Genomic DNA, 12,479 nt, shown 5'->3' with positions numbered 1-12,479 from the left:
CAGGTGGATTTAAACCTGCAGTTAAACCTGCATCCAGTCGTATGTGGCCAAGCACTGCCAGAGTCCTGCTAGTTGTTAGCTCTGACCATCCAGTCAGGGACATGGCATTAAATGGCATTAACTAGCAGAAAGGCAACAGCAGTGCTGTGGGCCCTAAAGAGCATGACTGAAGTACTGTACTCATTCACAACACTCCACTTGAAGGGAGAACTCCCACTAATGGGTTTTCTCTGACCTTTAACTGGTGATCATCACATCAAGTAGATACTTTTTAATCTCCCAGGGTTTTCTATTAGCTATCAAAAGCAAAGTGCTCTACAGTATACCTAACACAGTCAAAAAAGTACATTTAGAAGTATTGCACCAATTCATCTTTTGCATATGTGTGATGTTCAATGCGTTTTCATGAACGGGTCCATATGACATTGTACGAAAACGGATGCACAACAATACGAAATGACGGCGAGCGTAAGCGCCTGCCGGTCATTTGACTACCTGTCACATTACAGTTAAGTTTAGTGTCTTTACAATTAAATTTAGTCGACATAAGGGGCCCTAGCTCGCACAAAGCCCGACGCAAGTGTCTTTGCTAGTTTAAGACCGACGCAGTTGTCAATTTCTTGCCAGTGCCCACATCGTTTAAATAGCACCTGCGCCCATGTTTGCGCCCATGGGCGTGCTGGTCTTACAGGGAGGTGTGTTCAGGTGCATTCTCGGCGTATTGCTATCTTGAGGCAGTGGAAAGTGATCGCGCAGTAACGCAACATTTCATTGCTTTTTAACAGCGCATTTGTACCTAGGCTCGTGCACAGCACACGCACACTATGGTTGTTACACACACAGGGACGCGCGAAGATTAAACACACCTCTGATTAATTAAGACACAAAGTACAACTCTTTCTGAGCTATGCTCTTGGCACACGGACCCTTTTTTCCGCTGTTAACTAGCAAAAGTGGATTCGTACACGCCCTTAACGCACCTGCACCAGGCGCTTCACGCCATGTGCTTACATCGTCAAAATAGGGCCCAAGGTGACTGTTAACAGGGTAAAGTGGACCGTGAGGTCCCGGTCATTTCAGCAGCCGTTGCAGTTAAGTTTAGGCACTAAAACCACTACTTAAGATTAGAAAAAAAAGATTGTGGTTTGGGTTAGAACACCGGTCCCCTAAAGTAGTACTCCAGGGACACCTGTTTCCTGGGTTAAAGTCTTGTGTTTTTCCCTTAACGTTTCCGGGACATGAACTCCGCTCCCCCCGTTGAAAGCCCTGTGTTTTATGTTTGACTGCTAGAACTCACATACAGAACCCTGTAATGCTGTAAAGCTTCTCTCTGAGTAGTTCTGTTACCCGTCTCTCTTTATTCACTCTCTCCCCCTTCAACGCCTCGTCTATCTCTCTCTTCCTATCTTGCTTCGAGGCAGGTATTAATTGAAGGACCCTTGTTATAATAGGTTCTAAGTGTTAATCATACAGCCTTGTTAGAGAGCAGTCTGATTGTAATTACAGATGCTCATTAGCCGGGGTTGTGTCATTAAGTAGACATTGTGACCTTGGTAATAACTGCAGCCATACATGTATGTGCCAGTTGTTTTCTCATGGAAATGTTCCTGTGAAAACAATCAAAGACAAAAAAAAAAAATAAATAAAACTGTTTGGCTTTCATAAGGACAGTGGTGTAAATGTAATATTTATATAGTCCATTGTCTCTCGGTTGGCTTGTTCCGATATGGCCTAAAATCCATATTGCGATATACATTTCAGCCTCTTGCGATAACGATATATATCACAATATATAAATTATAATAGAACCATTTCAGAACAGGTTACATAGACCCTAAGGAAAGCCAAACTAACTAACTAAGCTAAATGTATTTTTTTTTTTTTTTAAAGAGAAAGAAACATGGCTCTAAATTTTGCGGGTAGATGCATTATCGCTAGCAACTGCATCGAGGAGTGGGGGTGGTGCGTGGTCACGCAAGGCTTGTATCATGTGGATGCGCTGACAGTGTTGTTGTCATTACTTAGAATTCCTCAGGGGGGCGACGGAAACTACGCACTATAGCTTTAAAGCATTCACCCTTTTACTAATCTGAACAATTTTGGACACTCCTGAAAAATATAGTTAACCTTGTAGTTTTACTTGTCACAGTAATTTATAGTGGATGAAGTATGGATTATAAACCATGTGGAATGTAACAACAAAATTGATGTCACAGGCTTCATCAATCAAGTTAATTAGCATGATAAAGTTGTGTTGCTCCACTGTTCACACAGTACACCAGTATGAGAACCCATTTTGACTAACTTGTATGAGATTATGAGAGTCACAGCCATTGTGGTCTAAACAGACAAAACACTATTGGATATGCACTGTCATGGTGTGTCATAGTGGCTTCTACCATGTCACTGTCATGGTAGAACCATTTGCACCATTTGTTTTCCCATCTGTGTTGGCTGTCTAGCAGGGGTGACTCGACACAAGTAACGCAAATGAGTAAAAATGATACGCTAATGGTAACTTTTCACATTCCTTTTAAAAACTGAACTTTTACTTTTTACTCAAGTATTTTTTTTTGGGATAGTAATCTACTTTTAACGTTGCTGCATTTGCCATTCATACCTATGGTGAATTCGTTAAATAGAATGGCACCGGTGAAAATGAAATTGGCTTGGCACTCAGTACGCTACCAGTTATTTATTCAGGAAACAATCATTTTTAAGAAGGCATATTGGGAGAGCAAATATGGGTGAACGCATGACGCACAGGTCTTCCACAGGCTTACCATACTTTTTTCAACAATGGCCTGCTCCTGTGCATTTGCCACAATAATTCTTTACATTGTAAAGATTACGTTCGTATTGAGTGCCTGTGCTATTGAAGAAGGCAATTAATATGCAGCGCTCTTCATATCAAAGCACGTGGTTTGGTTGGCTACATGTTCATATCAAGATAACAACAGATACAGGCAACAACAGTAGGCTAGGCAGCTAACAAGTGTGACATTTTAAAGTGAAAAAAAAAAAAAAAAAAAAGTAAAATAATAAAATGTTATTTGGGAGTAAAAAATAAAGATGTTCAGTACCCACCACTGCTGTCTACGAATGTAATCACAAAAGGTCTATATGTTGGGGAGACATTGAAAACTAAAGTAAGAGTGTGTTGCCCGAGTCACAAAGGGTTGGTAAATGTGAATAAGGAGTGTAGTTTAGAGGCTTGACCTTGCAGCACTTGTAGATCAAGCAGGAAAGCCAATGTCAGCTACTAATGTACCACATCTAATTTCTCTCTCTCTTTCTCCTCTCACCCTCCAGGCACTTCCTCTTTAAGACAGGTACAGGCACCACCCCCCTCTTTTCCACGGCAACTCCTGGCTACACTATGGCAACAGGCTCAGTGTACTCCCCACCCACCAGGCCATTACCGAGGAATACCCTGTCCCGCTCTGCCTTCAAATTCAAGAAATCCTCCAAGTATTGCTCATGGAGGTAAGATCGAACAAGCAGGAAGAAACCAAATTCCTGATTTTTTTTTTCTCAGTAAAAATACAAACTAGGTTCATATTTTGTAGCTGCAATGGTCTGATTTGTCAGTATCCTTTTGTTGGCTAAATTGAACTGTTAAGACAGCTAAACTTGACTGTCATGTAACTGGCGGTCGCTGTAATTTTGTATGATATCATACGAATTGTTGTGCATATGTTTTCGTAAGATATCATTCGAACCCATTCATGAGAATGACCAGTCACCACAGGGATTTATCTTCCATTATAAGGCTTAGGTGCATCACCCAAGCCGTTTTGGGCTGAATGAATGTAAAATTAATCTGAACATCAAAACTAACAAAATATTTTTTAATCAGATCTAATGGTTGTAGTGGGTCACCAGTGGACTTCTTTAGCAAGTCTTCAAGTTTTTTGATTGTTTTTTATGTATTATCTGCTCTAGCTTTTTTAGACATTTTAGACGTATATGGTAATAATTAATAGTCCAAAATTATGTGAAATTGCATTTTTTGTTTTCATTGAAAAACTTAACATTTTCTTCAGGGAGGACCCCTAAATCCTCCGCAAAATATGTGCACCTAAAAGTTCCACAAACCTAGGGAAAACACTGACCAAGGAATTGAAGTTTGAATGAAACTACAGGGTTGGCAAACTTGACTCACAGGAAGTGCCTGGAATGGGACATATAGATGGACATAGGATGATTATTGCACATCATTCATCAGGACTCTGGCAAGACTGTGTCAACCCAACAAGCTAGATTTTGGTCGATACTGGGCCAGGACATTTTGGTTACCTAGGTTTATGCTTCAGATGCCACTATGTAGCTTGAATTAGGTAGAAAAAACATTTTGTTTATACATGTAACATCAAACTAAACAGAAAGCTCTCCTGTGGCTGTGTTGTTCACAAAATCCCTACATTGCCAACATGAATATGTCTTTCCTCTGAAATGGTGAAAGGTTCTTGATATAACTGTTTGCAATTCGAATACGCTTTCCAGAAGCTTGTCAGCAGATAAGTGTTTCTCAGTCAGTGCTTCTAAATAGCACCCTGTCTCTCTTTGAAGAACTCTTTCTTCACACACAGTTAGGGTGATATCCCTGAATGCGATAGGGATATCAAGTAGAGCTGACAGCTGACAACATTTTGAAATCCATGCCATTAGTGCACAATGTGGGGAAAAAGAAACACAATTCAGTCTAGTATATTCAGCCAGCTTTGCACATTGTCAGAACACTGTATGTGGTGTACTGTGCATACAAAATGGTAGTGTGCATGCACACATGCTCAGTATTTCTTGTTCAACATTTGCATGTGCTCCTTTACAGATGACATTTAGATATATCTTTTTAAGTATACGCAGCTTTCCTTTCTTTAGTCCTTTGTCTTATCTTTCATATTCTCCACTTTCATCCCCCCCTCCCCTAGATCTCCTTCAATTTCAAGAAGCCAGGAGCCATTGTGAAGTGTACTGCATGACTTGTTATTGCAGAACATAGATTTAACAGCCTCTAGTCACCCTGCTGTAATTTAGCAAGAAGAAAAACTTAGTCATATAATTACATGGAATCAGTATTTAACCTAGTTAATCAATTATGCTGGAGACAGGAGATGTTTTGTAACCATTTCCTTATGGCAACACAGTTATGGGTTCAACTGAATGGAGGTAGTTTGATATGACATTAAATGGTCAAATGAACATTGCTTTGGTGTAGGCGGACATAGACACTGTTGTAACAAACTCAGACTTTATTTCTCTTCTGTGGCAGCGAGGATAACACGCGGCCTTGCTAGTATTATGCTGCACCCTGTTCATGGCTGACTACTGTTACTTAACCACCCTTAACACCATGCACTTCACAGCAGCTCAACGCACAGGTTACATAGACTTGTAACATCAAAGGCAATAGATTTTCAAGGTTTGAGTTACATTTATCAGTCGACTGAATCTTGGCAGTAACTGGAGCCATCAAAGCAGCAGCCAATTGCCAGCCAGCTGCCTTTTAACTGGTTGTAAGACTTTGGTAGCATCCAGGGATTTTTGCGGGATGTGACATCTACCCTTGAGAAATACACAATTCCCACAGCAGCAAGAAAGTAGTTGACTATTGTAATTGTTTGTCTGTGTTACTCATTGCGTGGCTCACAAGCCTCCTGCGGCTCGCCAAGCTTTAATTTGTGGCTCGCATGGCAGTAAATAATATGGTGATATGAAAAACATTAAAAACAAGCAGGGCCATAACATAACCCTAAGTCTGCTCTGTTACAAATAATTTATATTTATAAAATACCCAAAATAGCGGCATTACAAGCTGGAAATATAGAATAGAAAAGATATTTAAACAGTGACTCAGTTGCCAGTTTGGGCGGTCTTTCAGCTCTTAGCGCCGAATGTGCACTTGGATGGTTAGATACATGATGGGCTAATGTAGAAAAAGAATATCTTAAGGTCATTAAAAACATATTATGCATACCCTCTATCTATCATAACCATCCTTGAATATGTGAATATATTCCACGTGAATATGGAATATATTTGGGCATTTACTTAAAAATGTAAATAAAATGTTGTCACTAAATTGGAGCAATTGAAGTGGAGGACACTAACAACCTGGCACTTCATATGCACAACATAACAACGCTAGCTTAGCTACGGTTATTTCCAGCATTTCATGCTAGCTGGCCTGTGTTATACGGACTGAAAATGGATTGATTTCTTATTAAATAAAGTCGCGCACCAAGTGGATTATTTTTTTTTCTTTTACATCCATGGAAAATATATAATGTGGTTTAATGGCTAATAATTAGTGCTGTCAGTTAAGTGCGTTATTAACGGCGTTAACGCAAACCCATTTTAACGGTGTCAATTTTCTTTGCACGAGATTAACGTTCATTTTGGCCTAGCAAACTTCGTAGTTTTTTTCACATGCTGTTGCAACAACTAGTAACGTAAGAAAAACTGCAACACCACACCAGATCTAGCTAGACCAGAAACAAAACAACAGGCACGCCGCACACACTTGTTTGGGCATGCGAGCCGGCCAAAGAGTAGTAGGCTAACGTTACGTTTTGAGTGGATGGTGAGCATGAGACGCCGAAATGGATGCCAATAAGATTCTGAATGGAAAGTTTACTTTTAAAAAGTTGCCAAATGGTTCCATTGACAAGACCAAAGTGATCTGTGTGTTTTGTCGTTGTGAACTGAGCTATCATCGCAGTAAGTCCAGTCTGAAATACCAGTTGATGGCCAAGCACACAGCTGATGCCAATTCTCCGCCCCCTCGTCAAAGCCGTTACATTGTGTGAGAGATTATTTGCTCCAAGTGAGAATGTTAGTGTGAAATTGAACACTACAGTATGCCAATGTTGTTTTCAATAAAAAACATTTGCACAAAGCAAGCCGATCCATTTTTCCATGTTGATAGGAGCATTAAAATGAGAAAAAATAATAGGACAAAAAGAAATCAAGGGACGTTTAGAATAGATAAAAATGTGCGATTAATTGCAATTAATTGCGAGTTAACTATGACATTAATGTGATTAATTAAATATTTTAATCGTTTGACAGCACTACTAATAATAATAGTGTGCATAATGTTAGCAGTTGTATTCTATCCAACCGCACTTTTGCGCAATGTTACATGCAACATTATGCTTGCAAATTTCACGCAACCACAAACGCTTGCTGCTTACCTAAACTCTGACTCAAATGTTAGCAGACTAAAAGTTGCAGTTATGCAGACCAGAGTTATTGTGTAGTTTTGGCATTTCGCTGGAGAACGTTATGGGATGAGGGCCTGGGTTGTCCGAATGCAGCATTTGCAGTGAGTGCTGACTATTGCAGGAACACATGAAAACGGCCAGATCTTGGTAGAAGAAAATGGCATTTTCAAAGCTCCACTAAATCATGTGCTTCATTTTGCACAGGAGACATTGAAGACTGCGCATTGGTAGTGAAATTCAGCCTGTTCTCATGAATCATTCGTACATATAGCTACGAAAAGTAATGCACTGTAATTCGTATGTATCCCACGTATTTATTACCATATGCACCACAGTGCCTATCGCTGTATAAGAGCACAAAGAGCCACGTAGGGAGGAGGTCAGTGTGGATCGCTGGGTATTAAAAGACAGGGCTTTCAAGTGGGGGCGTGGAGTGTGTGTCCGGGAAGAAATGAAGGGGAAAACACAAGACTTTCACCCAGGTGTTCGTGTCCCTGGAGTACTACTTAAACAGTGTTTAAACCCAGACCACAATCTTGCTTCTAATCTTAACTAGTTAACTGTCGTCGCTGAATGATGGTCACCTTTTGTCGGCTAAACTTAACCAGCCGCTGAAGTCACATCATGGTGCACTGTACACGGCTCACAGTCCCCTTTTCTCAGCTAAATTTAACTGTAAAGACCTCTAAACTTAACATGACCGGTCGCAATGTAATCCAGCCAGCAGTCACCGTAATTTCGTAGGAAATCATACAAATTGTTGTGCATAGGTTTTCATACCATATCATACAAACCCATTCATGAGAATGCGTTGACTCAATAAAACGAATTAAAAGGGCCGTCATGTAGACACCATAAACATTTGCAAATGTGTTTGCAGTGTTTTGTGGAAGGTAATCATACATCAAAATGAAACAATTGTGAATATGCAACAGCACTGTAAATCTAGAAGATGTGTATTTGTATTGTAAAGGTTATTTCAGACAAAATGTTTAGTGTTTTTTTTTTGTTTTGTTTTTTTCTCAGGTGTACAGCCCTCAGTGCAGTAGGACTATCTGTACTGCTCTCTGTCCTGCTCTGTTATTGCATAGGTAAGACCACACACACACACACACACACACACACATGATTGGTGGAATTCTGCGTTGTGTATAATTATTTCACCACACTGTGACACTCGCTCCAACTTATATCCCAAACATATACCACATGCCACATATACAATGGACTAAAATAATATACGTAATACAATAATACAGCAATGGTATGTTAAAACGCACCTGGTGACAAACATGAATAGACAGACCTCGTCATGTAACAGAACGGCCTGCTCCAACTTCTACAATACACACATTAACACATACACAAAACGGAAGTTAGCTTTATCTACCGCAAATTTAAGCTTGCTACACTTACTCTTAAAAACCTGTAAAACAACAATAAAGTGACATGAGTCTGTTGAAATCAAGATGTAGAAGGTTGGGACAGACATTATGCAAGTGTGGGGAACATAAATATAAACAAAATGATACAAGAAATAATGGAATGACTAAAAATAATGAATGAGCTGAAAATAAATTACACTCACCTCTCCCAAACAGTATTACAAAAAGGTGAGAGGGAAAGGGGACACAAGGTATTTGTAGTCACAGGACTACTGAAGAAGAAATAAAGGAGGGGCTCTGAACTCTAACATACAGCCTATATACCTTACACCAGATACATTTTAAAACAGAAGTTACCACAACAGATTTTGTGTAATTATTAATGAGATTAAGCCAAATGCAAATATGTCCCTGTTACACACACACGCACGCACACACACACACACACACACACACACACACACACACACACACACACATAGTGCGTGGCACCCTCTTTGTGGGGACCCGTCATTGACATAATGCATTCCCTAGCCCCTTACCCTAACCTTAACCATCACAACTAAATGCCTAACCTTAACCCTTACCCTAACCCTAACCATAACCTAATTCTAACCCTAATCCTAAAACCAAGTCTTAACCCTCAAACATCCCTTTAAAGTTGTGGGGTCCAGCATTTTGGCCCCACAAAGCTGTCCAGACCCCACATTCCCGGTATTCCCGGTTTTCGGACCCCACGAATATAGTTAAACAAGAACACACACACACACACACACACACACACACACACACACACACACACACACACACACATTAGTGCTGTGAACAGGGTCGGTTTGGCCCAGGTGCAGGATGACAAATGAGACTTTTATTTCTACTTTGTCCATTGTTAATCCCATCGCATCTCTTGTCCAATCTTGCCCAGCTTCCTTCCCTCTCTAGCTCTCTCTGTATCAGCCGTTCGTGTACTCTTGTTGCTGCATGCAATGGTTTTCACTGTGTGGTATGAGCCCATCAGATAAGACTGCCAGAGTTTTCCTTTCTCCAGGCCTTATTCATCCCTCTCTCCCTCCCTCAGCGCTATGTTCCAGGATGTGCTATAGGTGATGTGTGGGCTAAGATGTCGGGCAGATTTTACGCTCAATTGTAGCTGGAATCCTCTTTGGAAACATGGTTTTAATAATACTATGCTATGCTAGCTATGATGAATTCAGATTTTCAACATCACATGATCATTGTCCTACATCTTTTTTTTAATGTAACAATAATAAAACATTGATTTAGGATCTCAATCATTCTCTTCATCAGGAGACATCTGCATAATACTGATGACAGACAAATATGTAGTTCATCAAATTGTAGGAATGCTTTGTGCACCTTTCTTTCGGGGCACTGATGAAAGGCAGGAATCTTCTCAGAGTAATAACTCAAAGAGTTCATTGTCAGGTTTATTTGGGTTTAGATAAACCTGACAAAGCCAGTGATGAAATGTGTTATATATATTATAACACATTTATATATAATTAATATGTTAGCACATAGATTCTGTAGCATATTTAATATTTCTCACAGATTTTTTTTCTTTTTCAGGCCTTAGACATATGTGCAAAACATCCCCTTAACCCTATGACCCAGAGCTTGTCGTATACGACAAAAAACGGCATCTTTGATTCGTGACTTAATAATTTCTTTAAGCTAACACTCATGCTGTTCCGCCGATGTCTTTGGTGTCTTCGTAGCCCTTACAGAAGGTTTTGTATCCAGCCTGGAAATCCAGCTCTTTTCTGGGTCTTTGTGCATTAAATCCAAACTGTTATATCCAAGATTGATACACTTTATGTCCATAATTTATGAATTTCTGGTCATTAATCGCCGCTAGCTTTTATGCGAACCGCCATTTTGATTTTCCCATGATGCTCTGGGAAACCATTCTGACCAATCAAAAGCTTGTTTACGTCTTGTCAACCAATGGTGGGATGGTTCGTCAGCGATATTTTTTTTTCCTACTATGGCCACACCAAGACCTGCCCTTCAATAGCATTCACACACTACTATTGGCCAAGCATCCATGTTTACGCAAGGTAACGTAAACCGACTTGTACAGGTCCTATCCTCTGACCAATCGGCTATCCTAACCTTCCTTCCTTTCCTTCGGCGGTCACTCGAAACGAGTATGACTGTCCTCTCTGTTGGGTTGTCTTATTTGTGGATCCTCAGGTGGCTGTAAAGGCCGATCCGTGATCCACAGATTCTGCTGCAATGTGGGCATTGGAAGGTTGAGGTAGTGTGTGGTGGTGGAGCCTGTCTCTGTTTGTCCTTGCGGTGTTGCCGCTTTGCCTCTGCGGCACGGCGGAGTACTATTTCATGGTGTGCTGCACCTTCCTGCACAGCTTTTCTCCAGTAGTCCCTGTTCAACGCTAGATTCTCCCAGTCGCCGGACGTGATGTTAAACTTTTTCAGGCTGGTCTTAATATTGTCCTTAAAGCGTTTCTTTGGCCCACCAGGGGCTCGCTGTCCTTCTATTAGCTGGGAGTACAGGATCTACTTTGGGAGACGGTTGTTGGGCATGCGGATGACATGTCCTGTCCATCGGAGATGGTACTGCATTATGATGGTAGTGATGCTGGGCATATTCGTTTCCTCCAGAATGCTGGAATTTGTACGTCTATCTTCCCAGTTGATCCTCAAGATCCTAACCTTAACCACTCAAGGTCAATGCCTAACCCCAACCAATCAAGCTGCTATTGAAGGGCGGGTCTTGGCGTGGCCATAGTAGGAAACAAAATGTCGTCCCGTCATTGCAGATGAAACAAAGATTGTAAAAGGTGAAGAGGAATCACCCGAGGGCAGAATAGTTAGATATGACCATAAATTGTCAAAAATACCGTAGGGCTCAGAGGGTTAAAAAAGTTTTTAACGCCCTTAATTACCTTAGTCTCTTTCGTAGATAAATGTACATTTGTAGCACACACTTAATGTTTAACTTTTCCATTTAATTAACAGACTTTGTATAAATAAGGTGGCCCTTCCCCTCACTGTGATTTTGATCCACTCAAGGCAGAATGGAAACCAATTAACTGTGGGTCAAAGGAAGTCTGCATCATCTCACAGTGTTAATATTTGGCTTGTGTAATTACAGACATTGTCAGCTCTGTAAAATCTTCATTAAACCTTCGTGTCATCTGTTGCTGTATAAGTGTCGAGAGAAGTGTTCGAATAGTAAACAAATCAGTACTATTTGCATGCTGAAATTACTATTCAAATGTGATTTTTTTAAATAAATATGTTGGCTAACGTTAGCTAATCTCCCTCTTCTCACCTTGGCCTACCCTTATGTGTCATTTTTGACACGTCTTCCTGGGTCAAAAATCAAAAATGTTCTTTTTTTTTTTTACATTTGTGTCCCTTCATTTACGCTTTTCCCCCCACTACCACCATTATATAAACCACTAATGCCAACTTGTTACCACTAGTTTTACACTTATTCTTGGAATTCATGGTCAATAAACCTCATTTATATGAAATTATATCTAATTTTTGAGTTAAACAAAGCTGAAAATTATTTATTTTGACTAATAGTTAAGATCAGAGGATGTTGAGTGGATGGTCACAGACTGGTTTATGTCAAAGTTTAGGCAGGATGCTGTTTTGAAACCATTTAAACATTTTTTTTCGAATACTATAAAATTGAATGAAAGACCCAAAATTCAATAAATGTAGTGCACTGATCATTAATTTTACTTGCGAAGAGCATTGAATGGAACCATCCGTGTTATTTTTGGGCAATTCAGTTGATGGAAAATCCAAATTTCTGATATAGAAACTTTAATAAGTGATCAAATTTGACCAGAGGATAACATGTGGG

At 40.1% G+C, this 12,479-nt stretch overlaps 1 protein-coding gene across 11 annotated transcripts in view; it reads left to right on the top strand.

The window, feature by feature from the left end:
- The window catches only part of LOC116046942 (teneurin-3), a 293,082-nt gene that overhangs the window by 146,671 nt on the left and 133,932 nt on the right, over positions 1-12,479 (top strand). For all 11 annotated transcript variants that reach the window (XM_031295419.2, XM_031295418.2, XM_031295417.2 and 8 more), the window contains 2 exons: positions 3,313-3,486; positions 8,256-8,320. In XM_031295419.2, the coding sequence (XP_031151279.1) occupies positions 3,313-3,486; positions 8,256-8,320 (239 nt within the window). The remainder of the gene's footprint in view (positions 1-3,312; positions 3,487-8,255; positions 8,321-12,479) is intronic.

The sequence above is a fragment of the Sander lucioperca genome, chromosome 4 (genome assembly GCF_008315115.2).
Source record: "Sander lucioperca isolate FBNREF2018 chromosome 4, SLUC_FBN_1.2, whole genome shotgun sequence".
In the NCBI taxonomy this organism is placed as follows: Eukaryota; Metazoa; Chordata; class Actinopteri; order Perciformes; family Percidae; genus Sander; species Sander lucioperca.
This window is presented reverse-complemented; position numbering and strand designations above follow the sequence as displayed.